Source organism: Microtus pennsylvanicus, chromosome 9, assembly GCF_037038515.1.
Source record: "Microtus pennsylvanicus isolate mMicPen1 chromosome 9, mMicPen1.hap1, whole genome shotgun sequence".
Lineage (NCBI taxonomy): Eukaryota > Metazoa > Chordata > Mammalia > Rodentia > Cricetidae > Microtus > Microtus pennsylvanicus.
The window spans coordinates 43,362,140-43,380,059 of record NC_134587.1 but is presented as its reverse complement, the minus strand read 5'-3'; the positions used below and the strand labels follow the sequence as shown (position 1 = coordinate 43,380,059).

Sequence of the window (17,920 nt, the reverse complement as noted above, 5' to 3'; positions counted from 1 at the left end):
GATCCAGAGCAAGTGTCCAGACCTCTGGGTCTGAATGCGAGGCAGGATCCTGTTCCATCTCTGAGTTAGTGAGCAGTCCCTTAAAGAATGTGTAGGATGTGTTAACACCATAATAAACTGTGCATAAACATGAGTTTTTGTTTTCTTGCACTAAAACACACTAGGAGTGAGTGAATCCTATCACAGGTGTAGGATGAGCCCATGTTCAAAGAGCAAGGAAGAGATACTTGGGATCAAGCCATCTTTTAGCAAGAGGAGCAGCTGTATCAGAAGCCAGATAATTTTCTAAAGCATCCCTCCCCTCCAAAAACTTGCACGTTGGGCTACTAAAAGTAGGGTTAGCCTTACTGTGACATTGACAGAGTAGCTAGAAGGACCAGGCTGGCTTTCCCCAGGACCTCACTATCCAGCTATCTTTTGCCCTGCACACCGTGCCTCTTGTGGGGCCTGTGACAATGCCTTGGCGCTGTCCTCATGGGTCATGCTCAGGATTAGGGCTGGATCTCAGGGAACTCAGTGAAGTCCCTCAGCTTCTTGTCCTACAGCGCCACCCACTGGAGAGCCAGAGGCAGAGCCTATGGAGATTCCTGGCCCAGCATCGGGAATCAAGTTCCACTGACTTGATTCTTCTGACCTCATCAATTACTTGAGCCTGTACAAAGCCCCATATCTGGGTCTGGTTTGATCCCTCCGCTTAAAGTATCCTGCCACATTAGTCAAGGCCTTGTCCCCACTTGAGCCTGGCTTGGGGTCGGGGTGCAGCTGCCTGACCTGTTGATCGAAGTAGAGGCCCTGAAGGCTCCAGTCTGCAGGGACTGGGAATTCATTTTGTTCACTTCGTTAACCTCCCTCTACCACCATCCCACCAACAATCTCACAGGTAGCAAATTCATGTTTAAAAGACACTAGAACCCAGGGCCAGGGAGATGGCATAGTCAGAAAGTTGCCTTAAAAAGACACCCCCTCCGCCTCTACAGTCTCACTATGTAGCTCTGTCCTGGAACTTGCTATATAGACCAGGCTAGCCTCGAACTCACAGAGATTTGACTACCTTTGCCTCCTAAATGCTGGAATTAAAGGTGTATGTGCCACCACACCCAGCCCATGGGCCTGCTATCTTCTGATCCCAGTGTTGAGGAGGTGAACCCAGGTGCATCCCTGAGCTTGCAGGTCAAACAGCGTAGCCTACTTGACTAGCTAGTGCTCACCAGTCCAGTGAAAGACTCAAAAGACAAGGTGGGTGACTCCCGAAGATCTGACATCTGAGGTTAATCTCTGACCTATTCCCTCCCAACACATAAGTATGCACACGTACACCTACATACACACACACACCTACACACACATACACCTACACGTGTGTACACCTACATACACATACACACACCTACACACATACAGTTACACATGCATGCACCTACACACGCAAATACCTACACATACATACACACCTACACACATACACATCTATGCACACATACACCTACACACATACACCTACACACACAGACACACATACACACACAGACATCTACACACATACACATCTATGCACACATACACCTACACACACAGACACACATACACACACAGACATCTACACACATACACATCTATGCACACATACACATACACACACAGACATCTACACACATACACATCTATGCACACATACACCTACACACACAGACACACATACACACACAGACATCACACATACACATCTATGCACACATACACCTACACACATACACCTACACACACAGACATACACACAGACATCTACACACATACACATCTATGCACACATACACCTACACACATACACCTACACACACAGACACACACACAGACATCTACACACATACACATCTATGCACACATACACCTACACACACAGACACACATACACACACAGACATCTACACACATACACATCTATGCACACATACACCTACACACACAGACACACATACACACACAGACATCTACACACATACACATCTATGCACACATACACCTACACACACAGACACACATACACACACAGACATCTACACACATACACATCTATGCACACATACACCTACACACACAGACACACATACACACACAGACATCTACACACATACACATCTATGCACACATACACCTACACACACAGACACACATACACACACAGACATCTACACACATACACATCTATGCACACATACACCTACACACACAGACACACATACACACACAGACATCTACACACATACACATCTATGCACACATACACCTACACACATACACCTACACACACAGACACACATACACACACAGACATCTACACACATACACATCTATGCACACATACACCTACACACACAGACACACATACACACACAGACATCTACACACATACACATCTATGCACACATACACCTACACACATGCCTACACACATACACACTCACACCCACACTCAAATGGAAACTAGAACTCAATCAGGGAGGTCTACATCTCATCCCAGAATCTGCCTCTAAAATGTCCTGTCAACTGGGGAAGCATGCAGATGGGAGAACTTAGCCCTCCACCCCAGGTCCTTCTCCAATAGTTCTTTGTGAATACAGGTGTCATGGAGGTATGCCTTGAGACCCTGTTTGGGCTATTCCCTCAACATCACCAGTTAGAATTTGGGAGCATTCTTCTTCCCAGTGGGTTTCTTGGCCCTGGTTTGTACGCACTGACTCAAGGAGCCACAGGGAAGCATAAGGTCTGGATTCATCCTGGACTACTTAGAATTTTTTGGCTTGTCTTCTGGGGTGGGGGCAGGTGGTGCCAGGCAGATGTGCATCTAGCAGAAAGGGCCAGCAGGTAGGCCTCTGGGACAGGAGTGTTGAGATGGAACCCCTGGAAGAAGGGCTCACGAAGAATGAAGAGTCCTGAAGGACCCCCAGAGACGCCAAGGGCAGCTGCAGAGGATGGAGTGCCATCAGCAGCAAGACCAGAATAAGCTTCTGTCATGGTGGGACCCCATCTCCTCTTGTGCCCCACTGCCTACAGTCTAATTCCTAGATTCCAGACTAGTATCCTTCATAGTCTCTCCCTCACTGAAGTAACTAGAGAATATTTTTCTTCTTTGACACATGGTCTCATTTAGCCCAGGCTAGCCTTGACCCCTCTATTTAGCCAAGGGTAACTGTGAACTCCAGATTCTCCTGCCTCCATCTCCCAAGTGCCAGGATTCCAGACATGTGCCACCACACTCGGTTTTACCTGGTGCAGCAGCTCAAACCCAAGGTCTCCAGCATGCTGGGCAAGCACTCCACCAAACTGAACCACAGCCCCCATGCCCAGAAGAAAGGACCCTGCTTCTGAAATATAACTTCTGTAGTACTGTGGTCAGTGGGATGTCTGCCACTTGACACAGACACTTTATAGTCCTGGATCCAATTCCAGTTCCAGATGGAGGTGTAGCTCAGTGGTAAAGCACTTGCCTGTCCTGACATTCCTGCAATCCCAGGTATCACACTTTTAAAAACACCCAGTTTGAAAGCTGAGCATGCGACTCCTTTATTCCCAGCACTCAGGAGGCAAAGGCAGGTGGATCTCCCTGCGTTCAAGGCCAGCCTGGTCTACATGGCACACTCTGTGGTATTTGTTTCCTAGACAAGGTTTCCCTAAGAAGCCCAGGCTGCTGTCCTTGGACTTGCTGCCCTCCACCCCTGTGCACCGGGACAGCAGGCATGTGCCTCTCTACCAAGCCCTGGCTTGGCCTCTTAATCTGCTCATCCTAGCACCCCAACTAAGTGCTGGCTTCAAAAACACAGACAGAGGGGTGCAGACAGACCCCCCCCGCCCGCAGCAGTAAGCAGACCTCTGCTCTGGTGCTGAGATGGGTGGGGGCTGGGAACACACTGCCACTGCCCTGTGACTTCAACCTTGCCCCTTCTCTTTCACTTATCCTTATGGACCAAAACATTCTAATTCCTTCATCTCCTTTCCTTGGGAAAATCCTTTGATGTTTGGGCCTATCATTAAGGGGAAAGAAAACACTGGGGGGGGGGGGGGGGCAAACAAACAGAGGACCCAAGCCAGGGCTCTGCAAACCCCACCCAGAGGCTTGCCCGTGAAAGGCAGGTTGCTCTACCACTGAGCTGTTTCCCCAGACTCAGACTGGCTTTGATTCCCGTCCCTCACATTGGATGTAGGGAGATGACAAGCATGAACTTATGGGCGGGAAAACTACAAAGCATTTTGTTTTCTTTTTAGTGCTAGGATTGGAATTCAGGGCCTATTAGGCAGAATCACGACCACTGAGCCCCAGCTCAGTGCTAGGAAGGGGATTTGGATAGACCATACAAGAATGGATCCCTCTGTGACATCCTGTGACTGGCTGGCATCTGGCATGAAGCACAGGCTTGGTAGGAAGGGAGGGAGGAGAGGAAAGAATGTGCTCTGTTTCAGGGGCTCCCGGGGGCTTTGACCTAAACAAGCACAAAGAGTTGAAAACAGCCTGGCCTCAAGGCTGCTGTTTGTCCAGGGCCTTTCAGACCCATCTGCCCGAGAGCACAGAGACACCCTCAGGCCTAAACTGCACCCCCAATTCTCTGGCCTAAGAACTGGCTTTGGTAGGCAGGTCCTACCAAAGGAGCTGTCTCCTGGGGCTGGAGCCAAGCCTGGGGCCTCTACTCTGCAGGCAGGAACTGCTCCTGCTATTATTAGTTGTGGAACTATGAACGGCACAATAGCTATTCTCCAGGATCTGAACCAAGTACAGAGATGCCTCAGAAGAACCCCAGAAACGGGGTGTCGTCATCCTCATTTTATAGATAGAAAGACTAAACAAAATGAAAGCCAGAAAACCAAACAAACAAGGCTCAGAAAGCAATCTGCCCCCCCCCCTTTTTTTTAAAAAAAAAAAGTTTCTTTTCTCAGGGTCCCAGAATAGAGCACCTGCAGATTTTAAGGGAATACCAAAATAACTCAGCAACAAAAAAAAAATATTTAAAGTGCAATCATTTAAAATAAAAAGAATTAAAATACGGGATGGATAAAATCAACATCTTAAATGAAGATTTGCCTGGGTCAGATTCCAGTTCCTCTGGCCCATTCTTGAGTCCAAACCACCTGGCCCCATTCTTCAGCGACTCCAAAGCCTGAATGAGGGCTGTTGATATACATTAACACAGACCTCAGGGGCATTCCGGAAACACAGAAACATCTCTGTGTGGCTCAGCCTGCAGAGCCAGGTAATCAAAAGGAGCAGGAACAAGCCGGGCGGGCGTCCAATTCAGGGGCTGAATGGTGCTGGGGAAAGAGGGAGGGAGAAGAGGGGCGGGGTGGGGAGGTGGGGACGGAGATGGAAGTGGGAATAGGATGCGTCCAGGTCTAGCCCTGACCCAAAGTCAAGCCTAGGTCTGAGGCCCTTGATGGAGAAGCCTGTGGAATCTACAGCTATGCTGCCTCATAACAGCCACAGGCCTCTCCCACCCTTAGGAGAAGAAGGCTCTGTGTCTGCCTTTGTATAAAGGGAAACCTGAGCCCCTAGCCGGACAGACAAGTTCAGAGGCAGACAGGGGAGCCAGTTTCTGAAGCTGCGTTCGTTCGTACACCTGCCTGGCCAGGTCCCACCTCTTTGGTGGGGTGGTCTTGGGTTTTGAGGGGCTCTGGATCTATGAGAGGCATTCTCAACACGAGAGAGGGGAGCGCGTGAAGACTGGAATTTGAAACAAGGAATTGCTAGAGGAAGTGGGAATCTGGGAGAAAAGATCTGGGGGTCCAGAGTGGGAAGTCTGAAAAGGGGGATTTAGATGCTGGGGTGACAGCGCTGGGTCCTGGGGTAACACTGACTAGTCCCATAGAAACATTTCTCAGATTACTCCATTTCCTTTCTCCAGTCCCCCAAATCTTAGGGAGGGCCGAGAAGTGCTGGGGGGCAGGTGCTGGGGTAGCAGGCTGACCTCCTACTGTATACTGCATAAGTATATGGGATGATCGGAGAGGCTGGGAAACCTGCAGAGGCTCACACCCAACCACTTAGGACCTCGGAGTCCTGACTCTCCTCCCTGACACACAGGCTTCCTTGTTGACAGGTGCATTGGATCCAGGCTCTCTGAACCACTCAGTAAAATTTTTCCCTATTTCCTTTCTGGCTGCTTCAAACAGGCTGAGATCAAGAGCCTGTCAGATATGGAGGCTGGAGGAGTACCTCTGGTCACCACCCTAAGTTGGAGAGAAGCAGGCACGCAAAAGAGGGCTAGACCCTAAATTCCAAATGAAACATCCCACGAAGCATGTTTTATACTGTTATAGATTACAATAATTCAATACTATCAATGTTATATTAACTGCCTGTTAAATGTTCTTGGGCCTCCGTGAGGCATAGGGAAAGCAGGCTAAGGCTGCAAGAGCTTGAGTCCTGGCCTGGTTTATTTTTCCCCTTGTCTTAAGAGGGATCTGACTTTCCCCTCTTCCTGCTTGGGCCCTGATCTGTGACCTATAGGCTTCACTTTTGTTGGATCCGAGATCCCTGAGTTTAAGACTTGGAAGGCTGGCCAGGGTAGGAGCTGCTAGGAGCCCTGATGGGAAGCAGAGGAGGCTGGAGATGTGGTATCTACAGAAAGCTCAGCTCTCTGCTGGCCGGCCATGTCAGCAATGTTTACAGGCTTCGAAAGGGTGGGATGTCAGCGATTCATGTGAACTTAGGGTGCTAAGAAAGATGAGGGTCCTTCTGAAATGAGAAGCAGCGAAGGTGTATGCTACCGGCGACCGAGGAGGGACCCGCCTGCTGCAAGAGAGAAGCCCAAGCTGGAGACTGGCAAGGAAGGCCCCAAGACTCCGGCGGCTCAAGGTGATTTATGACTTTCTCCCCCATCCACAAACAGAAAAGAAAGACAAGCGAGGCCCAGCGGGAGGCACCCAGCGCAGGGCCGCTGAGGTCCGGCCGGGGGCCCCCGCCCTCCCGTCTCCCCGACAGCTTGCAGCCGAGCCTGGCCCTCCGCTGTCCCCCGGGAGCAGCGGGTCCTCTGCTTCCAGCCCGGCCGGTGGCGAGGCCGCTTCCAATCTGCCAGGGAGAGCAAAGGGAGAGCGCGGGGGAGCGGGGCGCGAGGCCACCACCAGCCCAGTCCTGGAGAGGACAAAGTTTCCGTTCTGCGCGCTGCGAGGGGCCACTCTCGGCCCTAGATCGCGTTTGCGGGATGCGGCGCTGAACGATTCCATGGCGGTCTAGGATGCCGAGGCGGATGAGGGACTCTAATAGTTTCCCAGGGACTCGGGGCTTGGGGTAGGAGTGCGTCTAAAAGGGCAGTCTGGGTTCACCGCGAGCTGCTGGGGAGGCGACTCTGGCCTTGGGTCCCTGCTGCACAGGTGCTCAGCTCTGCTCTCTCGCAGATGAGGGCACAGCCCATCCTGGGGCTGAGTGCAGAAAATGCAGGCCCCCACCCGTTGCAGTTACTTTGGGGTCTTGGGCCCCGGCACTACCAGAGGCTGACCCCAGAAAGCTGCAGAACTAGAGCGAGGTCGGGAGGGTGAAGCGGAAAGCCCGTATTTTTATTTTCAGCACTGCCTTGAAAATAGAACCCAGGCTGGCCACGGCTGGGTGCTGACTACCAAGCTGGCCTTAGACATCTTCGTCATCTTTGTGCCAGCTCAAAACTTGCATTGTCCTGTCTAGAGGTACATAACACACACACACACACACACACACACACACACACACACACACACACGTATCCAAAGCCACTAGCTTCTCAGGACATAGCCCCAGGGAGGCCACGGGCTGGGGATGAAGAGGTCACCGCCTTCTTTGTTTCTTCAGGCCATAGTCATATCCGTGGGTCCCCTTAACAGTCTAGACTTGATCTTTCCCACGGCTCAACTCCTGCCTCCGAGTAAGGCAGCACTCGGTCTCTTCTCTGAAAGACATCAGGCTTAACCTTCTGCTCCAGGACAGCAGGCCCAGAGGCCAGGAGAGGATTGCATGGTTGTGTGTGTGTGTGTGTGTGTGTGTGTGTGTGTGTGTGAGAGAGAGAGAGAGAGAGAGAGAGAGAGAGAGAGAGAGAGAGAACCCAAGCAAAACATCCCGAAAACAAAAATTTTAATTCTTTCTCATACTAGGACGGGGACTTCCTATACAGGCAAGTCTTTTCTCCATTGGGTTTTGCTGCCTTTCTGTGGGATGAGGAAGAAAATTCGGAAGTAGAAAAGGAATTTACGGAGCGCGGTTCAGTGGAATAGCTCGAATAATTGTGGACAGGCTCGGGAGAAGGCTTTCAAGGCCGCTCATCCCAACTACAGGCCACGAAGCTGGCCCTCCTCCCAACGGCCCCTGCCCCCCTTGGCTAATCATCTTCATTAGGGGCCTCATCGCCGATCTAATGAAGGCAAACTGTGTGGAAATCGCCGGTAAACAGTTAGGTCTGCGCTGTAATTAATTCAGTGTCTCTTTTAATCAAACTGGAAAAGAATCGGGCAGTGGCTTGTGGAGCCGTGACATCACCCCCAAAATCGGCCGGAGCCAATCAGCGTCATCACTCCGGGGACACGTGGGTGAGTCCCCTTTTTAAAAAAAAACACAACACAACGAAAAAAAAAAGAGAGAGAGAAACAAAAAAAAAAAGCTAGCCCCAAAGAAAAAGTGACACAAGTTCGATTTTTTTTTAAAGGAAGTGGGGGGGCGAAGGCGAGCGCTGAGGACAGGTGAGGAGCTGCAGTGGGAGCCGCGGGGCGCTGTCCACGGTGCTGACGGGCCCTGCCGGGGTCGAGCGCTCACGCAGGATCTCCGGGGCCAGGTGGAGCTTCCCGATCCGCAGGCCCCGGCCGCTGTCCGCGGTGCTGAGGCCTCCAGGTGCGCTCTGTTATGCCTGCCCGTAGCGCGGCCCCGGCCGGCCGCTATCCGCCCTGCTGACCCCTACCCTCGGCTACCTTTTGCCTGGAGCAAGCGTGCGGTTTGGATTTTGCTTTTTACAAAAGACGATCTTGATTCAGATTCCAACAGCCTCGCACTTCTTCTGTGCCAAAGGGGCCCTCAGGCCGTTCTTCTACCTTTTGGCTCTCCCCAACTTGGTGCGCCCTCCTCCCATTCCTCCCTGACACTCCCACCACCACCCCCCCTCGGCTCGGCTGCTCGGTGCTGCAGAAGACGCGTTGAACCCTTTTGGATGTAATGCGCAGAGGAGGTTGGCCCAGAGCTCCCGGGCTCCCCCAAGGCTGAACTCCGTCCAAGGTGCCCACAGGCTCCCTGCCCGCCTTCCCCATGCCAGCCCGCAGCTAGGGGCAGGGGCAGCGGCGGCTGGGGTTGGGGGTGGGTGGGGAGCTTTTGGGGAGGACAGGTCGCAGTTTGGCTATGGAAGGCTCCAATGGCTTTGGGATTGACTCCATTCTCTCCCACCGAGCGGGCAGCCCCGCCCTTCCCAAGGGGGACCCCTTGCTTGGGGACTGCCGTTCACCCCTGGAGCTGAGTCCACGCTCAGAGAGCAGCAGCGACTGCTCTTCGCCAGCCTCACCTGGAAGAGACTGTCTGGAGACCAGTACCTCGCGGCCCGGTGCTGCATCCGGCCCAGGTTTGGACTCTCACCTGCAGCCGGGGCAGCTTTCAGCCCCAGCCCAGTCGCGAACCGTCACCTCCTCCTTTCTGATCAGGGACATCCTTGCTGACTGCAAACCTCTCGCGGCCTGTGCACCCTACTCGAGCAGCGGGCAGCCTGCAGCCCCTGAGCCTGGGGGCCGCCTTGCGGCCAAGGCCGGGGAGGACTTTCGCGACAAGCTGGACAAAAGTGTCAGCAGCGCCTCGTCGGACTCTGAGTACAAAGGTAAGAAAACAAGGTGAAAACGGTGGTGGCGGCAGGGGGAGGGTGTTTCTAAAACGTGACATTTAAAACTTGAGAACACACACTTGGGGACAGACACATAGTCATCTTGGGGTTCCCCCAGGCCCAGGCTGAGAGTTGGTCTTATCTCTAGACCTCTCTGTCAGCCCCAAGGTTGGACCCTGGAGCAACAAAGAGTTCAGAGTGTGTGGCCTGGAGAAGCTGAGGGGGACAGTGTGTAAGGGAGAGTAAGCCTGGCCAGATGTACAAAGCAAACTTTCTAAGTTCCTTACTGGGACCACAACCTCTCAACCAGGTCTGCAAGAGTGCGAAGCTTCTTCGAGGACACTGTTTTGTCGGACTGGAAGCCTGGCAGAAAATTCCTGCCAGAGCCTTCTACAGCAGGAATCTTTTAGCCTTTAATCTGAATTTCCCAGCAAGAGGAGAAAGTGGGCCTCCCCACCCATTGGGGAGTGTAGTCTGAGGCATGAACCTGTAGATGAAGAGATCCGTTTGAAAGAGGAACAGGCAGCCTGGCCAGCTGGCTAGACTGGGTTCTGAGGTCCGGTGGAGGGGAAAGGAGTCCACAATCCACGCAGAAACTCTCTCTGAATGGGGTCTTACTTCAGTAGTGACCACCAGGATGTCTTTAGGACCTACAGATTCCTGAGTGACAGGCCTGGTCACTCCCATTTCCACTTTGGGAGTCTGTGGTGGCTCCCTTCTCATTCTGTCTTAACTAAGGCTCCGAGGTGGTGTTTAAAAGAAAGGGGAAGGACGAGAAGAAAGAAAAAAAAGAGGAGGGGAGGGAGAAAAGAAAATGTTCTTTAGTTTTTTTTTTTTATCTTTGGGCTCCACTCTGACTTTAGCTGTTATTAGGTCCAGAGGCTTGAAATTCTCTCCAGGAAGACGTTAGGTGGCAAAGGGCCTGGGTGTCACAGGGAGCAGGGGATAGAGCTCTCTGCTAGCCAGCAGGAAACTGGGGCCTGGTGGAGACTGTTCCTGGCTTTGTAACTATTAACTCCCCAAACCTCTCCCTTGAACCAATACTCTGCTATAAAGTCAGCTTCGTTGCTGCCTGCATCTCCTGGTATCCATTTGTGCTGAATTTCACAACTATTTAGTTAGGTTCACTTAATTCTTCCTCCCAACCAAGAATTCCTTTGAGGGTTGACCTGAACTCCAGACTGAAACCCCTCAGGGGTCCTAGCCCAGGGCTCACTTCTCTCTTCTTGCCCCAGTGGAAATGGTTAGGCCTCCTTCAAGCAGGTCATGGACCCATCATCTCTAGAAAGGCCACAGCTTCAACCACAGTGCTCAGGAAGAGGTCTAGAGGCCTCAGCAGCCCCCCCACCCCTACCTGTTTAGAGCAGCAAAGAGAACTCACCTTGAAGAAAAGTGTGTGAGTGAAAGGCAGATATAATGTGCCACATTGTGTGTGTGTGTGTGTGTGTGTGTGTGTGTGTGTGTGTTATTCCTTACAATTCGCAACCATCTCTACCTAGCTTCATGGTTAGAGCGAAGAGCAATCGGGTCCAGCCCTGCCTGTACGAACAGCTGCCTCCTTTTATGTTATTGCCCCTAAGCAGGATTTTGAGGAGAGATTCCATTTCGTTTAAGATAATTGGAATATCAATTTTCTTCTCCTGTCCCTGATGATATCTGAGCAGGGAGATGACGAGGGAGCCGAGAGCCCGCTGTCTACGTATCACTTAAACAGCTTCGGAGCACAAGATGCTGCAGAAAGTTCCAGCCACCTCCAGGCATGGGCTGTTGCTTTTGCACTTTAAACATTCTGAAGTGAAAGTGTGTGTGTGGGGGGGGGGCACGCACAGGCAGAGCAAAGCGGTGCCCAGCACGTTCCTCAAACAGAGGTGACTTTTGCAGAGTTAGGAAGCTGGTCTGAGAGACAGACACAGGAACCAGGAATTCGCCGTCAAGCCACAGATTACTACGCCAAGGACAAAATGAGGCAGGGGTGGGGGACAGGCCAGTCCCATCCCAAGTTTCTGGTGTGAAAGATTTCTTAAACAGTTGGAGGAGGGCTTTAGAGGTAAGGCAGGTGGCAACAGGAAACTGGCTGGAGCCTGGGTTCTTGGAGAAACCAAACCAGGGCTTGACGCCACACAGGAAGGGTCTCTAGTCCTTGGGCTCCAGACTGATTGGATGCAGGTCAAAGTCTGAGAAATGGACACCAGGTAGACAGAGTCAGACTGAACTAGGTGAGTCCCAAAGGCTCCGGCAGAACCAGAAAGGACTAAAGTCAAACGAAACAACAAACAAACAAACAAAAAACAAGTGGTTGGCCAACCCACCAGAACGAGGGATTGTTATGAGTTGTCCAAGTAATTAGGGGGCAAAGTGAGATTTCTGCAATATCAAGTTTGAGGTTTGAACAAGTATACGCTCTAGGCTTTCCGGAGAGAAAAGTCATCTTTATCCCCGAGGGTTCTGAAGCCTCCCAGCAGCGGCAGAAGGCTGAAGGCCGTCTGGGGCAGTTATTCCAGGACTCCGGTGCCGGGGAGCTGGGGCTGCTGGCTCCCTCCCTGCAGGGAAGCACGGCCTTTCCGGCTGAAAAACCTCCTCCCCAGTGGCTCAATTAACCGGATTATTGTTTCCTACAGAGAGAAATCACCTCTCATTCAGCTGAACCCTGTCATGGCAAACGCCAGGCACAATGAAACTCCCTATAAAAGAATATAAAGAAAGCAGGCGGTAGGTGGGCGGGAGCCCCAGCTCAAAGGGTCATTTTGGAAGAAGTCGACTATTCCGACTATTCTGTTCCAGTCTCGCCTTAAGGCGATGGGAATGCCAGGCTCTTTCGATTAAATGTGTTTTCTGTTAAGTCAACCTCCAACGAAAGTAGAGGAAAATGAACTAATCCAGCACTGTCCGGTCCACGGTGGACCTCAGGAGCGGGGAATAGATGTCCATTTGCCTGACCACAGGATCAGGAGGGCTGTCCACAGAATCGTTAGGCCGGTGGGGTGGGAGCCACAGCGGGCACAACGAAGCCCAAGCCCCGACCTCTGTGATACACACAGCCCTTCATGCCTAGGGATGATGTCTCCCAGCGCTTGGTGCTCACAGATGCCCGCACCCTGCCTGCCTTCCACCCGCATAGTTCGGAGTGGTCTAGGAATCCTTCGCTACAGATTCCTGGCCAAACCGGGGTCGGTGAGGCATGACCACAATTATCTGCTCTTCAGGACGATGGGGTGCTGAGGAGCGAACAGGCTTTTGTTTCTCCATGCGGGTTTTGCTCCCAAACGCAGAGCCCACCACCCAAACGCTTTCTCGGCCAGTGGCAGACTAGGCCAGTCTACTCTGAGACTGGCTTTCTCTTTCCCAGTGTGTGTGTGTGTGTGTGTGTGTGTGTGTGTGTGTGTGTGTGTGTGTGTATGATTGGGGGGAGAGGTTGAGTTTCTTCTGGGAGCTGCCAGCGGCTCTGCCCCCGGGCACTTCCTAACACCATTTCCTCCTCACTCACTGTTCACACCCTTCTTCTGAGGGCAGGCAGCCCTGGCACCGACGGAGTCCCTGTGAGTTTAATACTTTGGGACCCCAGAAGTCTGCGGCTTGTCGAGTGGGGAACGGGGTCACGAGGGCGCAAGCACTACCGATCCCTGACGTGACCTCTGTGTCTCCGCAGTGAAGGAGGAGGGCGACCGCGAGATCTCCAGCTCTAGGGACAGTCCCCCTGTGCGCCTGAAAAAGCCACGAAAAGCGCGCACCGCCTTCACCGACCATCAGCTGGCGCAGCTGGAGCGTAGCTTCGAGCGGCAGAAATACCTGAGTGTTCAAGACCGCATGGAGTTGGCTGCCTCGCTCAACCTCACTGATACACAGGTCAAGACCTGGTACCAGAACCGCAGGTGAGGTTTCGCTACAGGGCGGGGTCTGTAGGGGTCTTTTTCTGGAGCCTTAGGTCTCTCTCATTCCGTCAAAGAAGGGAAACTGAGGCTCTGCGAAAAGACCTTGCCCTAAGTCCCACAGTGAGGGGCAGAAAGAACACTAGACTGGCATCCAAGACAGGTGAACCAGCACCGAGGTTAATAGAGATTTGAGCCTTGCTCCACCCCAGCCCATGTCCCCAAGGAACCAGGCTAAGTCTGGGCTTTGGGGCCTTTGAGTTCTTTAGGGAAGAGTGGCAGCCAAGTCTCCAGAAAGCAGAGAGGTCCTGAGGTCGTTGTAGTAGGGGCCAGTGGAATCCTAGCATTTATAGTCAAGAGGAGCTGGGTGAGAGAGACTGGGAAATTGATATTAGGGCACTGGTCTTGAACCTGCTTCTTAATCTCCTTCTTGGACATCCACAGGACTTAAATACACTGGTAAGACACACGTGCACAGACATGTCAGTCTGCATGGTGACATGCTGTCCCACACACTTAGCAGAGGCAGGAATGGCGCTTTCCATAAACAAGCCTCAGAACACACAGCCCCATTAATAATAAATACCGATTACGGCTTCAGGCATCAATAATTAAGGCTCGTTGCAGTAATTACACAATTATGACGACGAGGAATTATTCAGGGAGGGGAAGGGGGCTAGTGTGACTGAGCCCACCTTCTGGAACCCAAGCAGGCACGCCCAACCTCACCCCAGGTGAGTGCAGAGGTCTCTGGCTCACTTCCTCACTTGCTCTATGCCTCCCAACTTGGGCTAGAGGGATTTGGGACTGGCTAGCCCCAGACCTCAAACCTAGGTGGCCCGAGTATAGGCCAAGTATAGGCCTGACTGTAGGCAGAGCTGAGAGAGAGTGTGCATTCCTCCAGAGAAATTTCTGCTTGGAGTCCCCTGGGCCTCTGGAGCTACCCCCCCCCCTCCCGTGAGCGGGGAGTTGGCTACCCGGTAGTCAGCTCTACCACCCTTTCTGTCACTCCACTTTCATTAGGCCTTCCCAGGGGAATCATATCCTGAGGGTATCCCGACCTGTAAATTTGTATATGCACTTTGAAGTCAGGCAATCTGGCTTGGAGCAGGGATCTGCCTGCTACTTGCAGATCATCATGAAAACTGTCCCATGCCTCAAGGTTTTAATCTGTAAAATGGGGACAACAGTCACGGAAAGCCAGTGGAAGGGAAAATGATGCACGATTCATTTGACCTGGGCACTCGATTGTTTATTAGCAAATTAGTGTGCTCCCTGTTGGACACCCTGCGGCTCTCTGTACCAATCACCAGGAAGGAGCAAGGGTTGTGGAGTGTCCTAATCCTGACACCTTCCTCTCTGCCTTGATTTCCGTTCCCAGGACTAAATGGAAGCGACAAACGGCTGTGGGGCTGGAGCTGCTGGCGGAGGCAGGCAATTACTCGGCGCTTCAGAGAATGTTCCCGTCGCCTTATTTCTACCCACAGAGCCTCGTTTCCAACCTGGACCCGGGTGCCGCGCTCTACCTGTACCGCGGCCCCAGCGCGCCTCCGCCTGCCCTCCAGAGACCTCTGGTGCCCCGTATCCTCATCCACGGACTCCAGGGCGCCAGCGAGCCGCCCCCGCCGCTGCCCCCGCTGCCCGGCGTCCTCCCGCGCGCCGCGCAGCCTCGGTGAGGCGCCCTCTCGCCCCAATCCGTGCTCCGGGACCCCCAGCTCAGGCTGGGCGCGGGTCCGTACCGTCGCCCCGGGGCAGGGCAGCCCGGCTCCTCACGGTACCGCAACCCAGTGTCTCCCACGGGGATAACTTCACTGAGGCTACCCCTCCCTCAGCTGCGTCCTCTTTCCTGGCTTCTCCACCCCAGAGCCACTTTCACCTGCCAGATGTACATACGCGCCCCTGCCCACCTCCCACCCAACTCCAAGTCCCTGCGGGCTTCCCTAAGTACCCCTGTCCCCTAGGCAGCAGGTAAGGGGACGCCGGCGACTGGCCCTCTCCCGTGTCCCAGCCTTGGGTCCACCCTTCTTCCCGCACCTCTGTGAGACAGGGTGGGAGTGCTGTACGGAGCTTCCCTCCCAACTCCTTTATTTTCCCCGAGACCCGGGCTGGCGGCAGAGCTGTACAGTGTGCAAAGTGTATATGAAGTTATTTATTCGTGATCCATGAGCCCGTGACAGTGTCTGTGAATCAGTGAGTCTGTGGCCTGTGCCCTCACCGTCCCGGGTGGGGCAGGAAGGGGCCGAGAGTGCTTGCCCATGCATCCGGGCCCCCAGCCCCCCTCCCCTCCACCCAGGTCCCGGGGCAGCCAGGCCTCTTGGGTTCTCTTTTTTAAATGTGGAAATAAACTTCTTACAAATGACCAGGCGCCTGTCCGCGCTACCTTCCGTTGGTTCCCACTCAGGCCCTCTCCCACCCCATTCTTCATAAGAAACTTCAGCATCTTACACTACATTTCCTTCTATTCGCAAAAAGTAAAGTTTTGTCTCCCCCTTGCCCTGTTCCCCGGTTCCTGAGTGCTGTGGTCATGCGCAAGAGACCCCGGCTGGACTTCCAGGGGTCTCCCCGTTTCCACATCGAGGCGAGCCTGTAGCTCTCGGCCTCCCCATCTGATTCGTTCCGCTTCCACATGGGGACCACGGGCGAGGCCAGCGCCTGGCCTCCCTCTGCTGCGTGTCAGGCCACGAAGCACTCACTGAGCCGACTCATCTGGCTCAGACCGGGGCGCCGGCAGCTGGTGACCGGCCCTGCGGGCCCGGGGCAGACAGATGGACTCCGAGGCTGCTCCCTGTTGCCCCACCCTCCTCGGCCCGGCGCCCTCCGCTCTGGCTACCCGCAGCTCCTAGTCTCTTATGCCTGGTAGGACCCCAAGGACCTTCCTGAGATTGACACCCCGTCGAGCAACCCTTTACTCTCCATCCTCTACTCCCCGCCTTCCCCGCGCGCCCCAACCCTGGGAGAAATAGGGGCGGGGGAGGGGGCGGATCGCACCACCCGCCTTCGAGTCAGACTCCAGAGCACGTTCAAAGGGCCAAGGTCACCTCCTGACACCTTCGGTCTCTCAGGACGTGGACGCAGGTGCTACCCTCCCCCACACCACCTGCAGCACAGACTTTCAAGGCGGAAGAAATGCCGGGGAGTTTGGATGCTTGCAAGCAAAGGACCCTCCCAGCATTTCTGGCCCAACTGTTGGGGAAAGAACCTGGCAATGGAGGGAGGGGCGTATCCAGAAAGCCCCCCCCCCACACACAACTAGTTCGGCTACTGTTTCCTCCCCACCCCCCAGCATCCTCACACCCAAGCTTTTCTTTTAGGGGATGGTGGGGGTATTATTCTAATTTTGCAAAATGCACAGCAGCTAATTAAGTCAAGGAGCCCCTCGGCTTTCAAGTTCTTTTGCATGTGAATGCGGGTTAGTAAATCCCTCGATCTGGCTGTGGTGGGGTGTGAGGGGGGACTGTCCCCAACTCAGGGTTAATGAAGTGGGAAAGAAGTCTCTCATAGCCTCCTGCAAACAAAACCCCCCAAGCAACAAACCCTGCCCAAATCCTACACGGATTGACTTAAACCCAGGGGATAAGTGCTTTAAATTAATCTCATTGAATAAGAATGAGACCAAACAAAACTCTTTAAAATCATATTAAAAATCTATCAAAGGACAACTTGCGCTGGTGTGCTTTTCATTTTGTGAGAGTGGAGGAGGCAGGCTAGAGCAGCCACCCTCACATTTACACAGTGCAGTGTAAACCGCAGACACATTCTGACTATGTAATTGTCCTTGTACCGCAGAGGCGATTTCATATCTTACATTAATGAAGAACAAGGCTTCCCTACAAGTTTATAATTACAATATTTTAAATTGTCCTGCACATCCCATCTGTAATAATAACTCCACAACCTCTGCAGTGAGGTGGGCTTGAAGCTTCCCATCCATTTAGAAGGCTAAATTGGTTTCTCTGTTCCTAACCCAGGGGCTGGGTGCCCTCATTTAAAACAGAAAAAAAGAATGAATGACCGTGAGAGACCCCCAGTGGACCAATCTAAATCTGGACTCCTAAGGGCGGGGACAACCAAGTTTGAGGTTAGCTTTTTCAGCTAGCCCTCAGCTACGTGGCTTCTGGAACCTGGGTGGTTTTTTGTTGTTGTTTTGTTTTATTGGGGGCACTACCCTGACAACTTGGCTCTATTTTTCTATGGTCCAGCAGAGCGAGAAAGTTTGAGGTCGTGGAGGCAAACTGGAAAAGCCTGTTGTTA

General features: G+C 53.0%; 1 protein-coding gene across 3 annotated transcripts; it reads left to right on the top strand.

The window, feature by feature from the left end:
• Positions 1-9,096: 9,096 nt before the first annotated feature.
• Barhl1 (BarH like homeobox 1) lies at positions 9,097-15,464 on the top strand. 3 transcript variants are annotated; one of them, XM_075985604.1, is made up of 4 exons: positions 9,097-9,214; positions 9,384-9,800; positions 13,450-13,672; positions 15,051-15,464. In XM_075985604.1, the coding sequence occupies exons 3-4, from the start codon at positions 13,608-13,610 to the stop codon at positions 15,343-15,345; spliced, it is 360 nt and encodes a 119-aa protein (XP_075841719.1). In that variant the 5' UTR covers positions 9,097-9,214; positions 9,384-9,800; positions 13,450-13,607; the 3' UTR covers positions 15,346-15,464. The 3 variants fall into 3 exon arrangements, with proteins under 3 accessions (XP_075841719.1, XP_075841718.1, XP_075841720.1); XM_075985605.1 differs by lacking the exon at positions 9,097-9,214 and having other exon boundaries at positions 9,370-9,551; positions 9,631-9,800; XM_075985603.1 differs by lacking the exon at positions 9,097-9,214 and having other exon boundaries at positions 9,230-9,800.
• The last annotated feature ends 2,456 nt before the right edge of the window (positions 15,465-17,920 follow it).

Excerpts from the sequence above, each read along its gene's own strand:
- Barhl1 (XM_075985603.1), top strand. The coding sequence starts at position 9,335 with ATGGAAGGCTCCAATGGCTTTGGGATTGACTCCATTCTCTCCCACCGA. Across the intron at positions 9,801-13,449 it reads GTCGGACTCTGAGTACAAAG|TGAAGGAGGAGGGCGACCGC; the intron begins GTAAGAAAACAA and ends GTGTCTCCGCAG. Across the intron at positions 13,673-15,050 it reads ACCTGGTACCAGAACCGCAG|GACTAAATGGAAGCGACAAA; the intron begins GTGAGGTTTCGC and ends TTCCGTTCCCAG.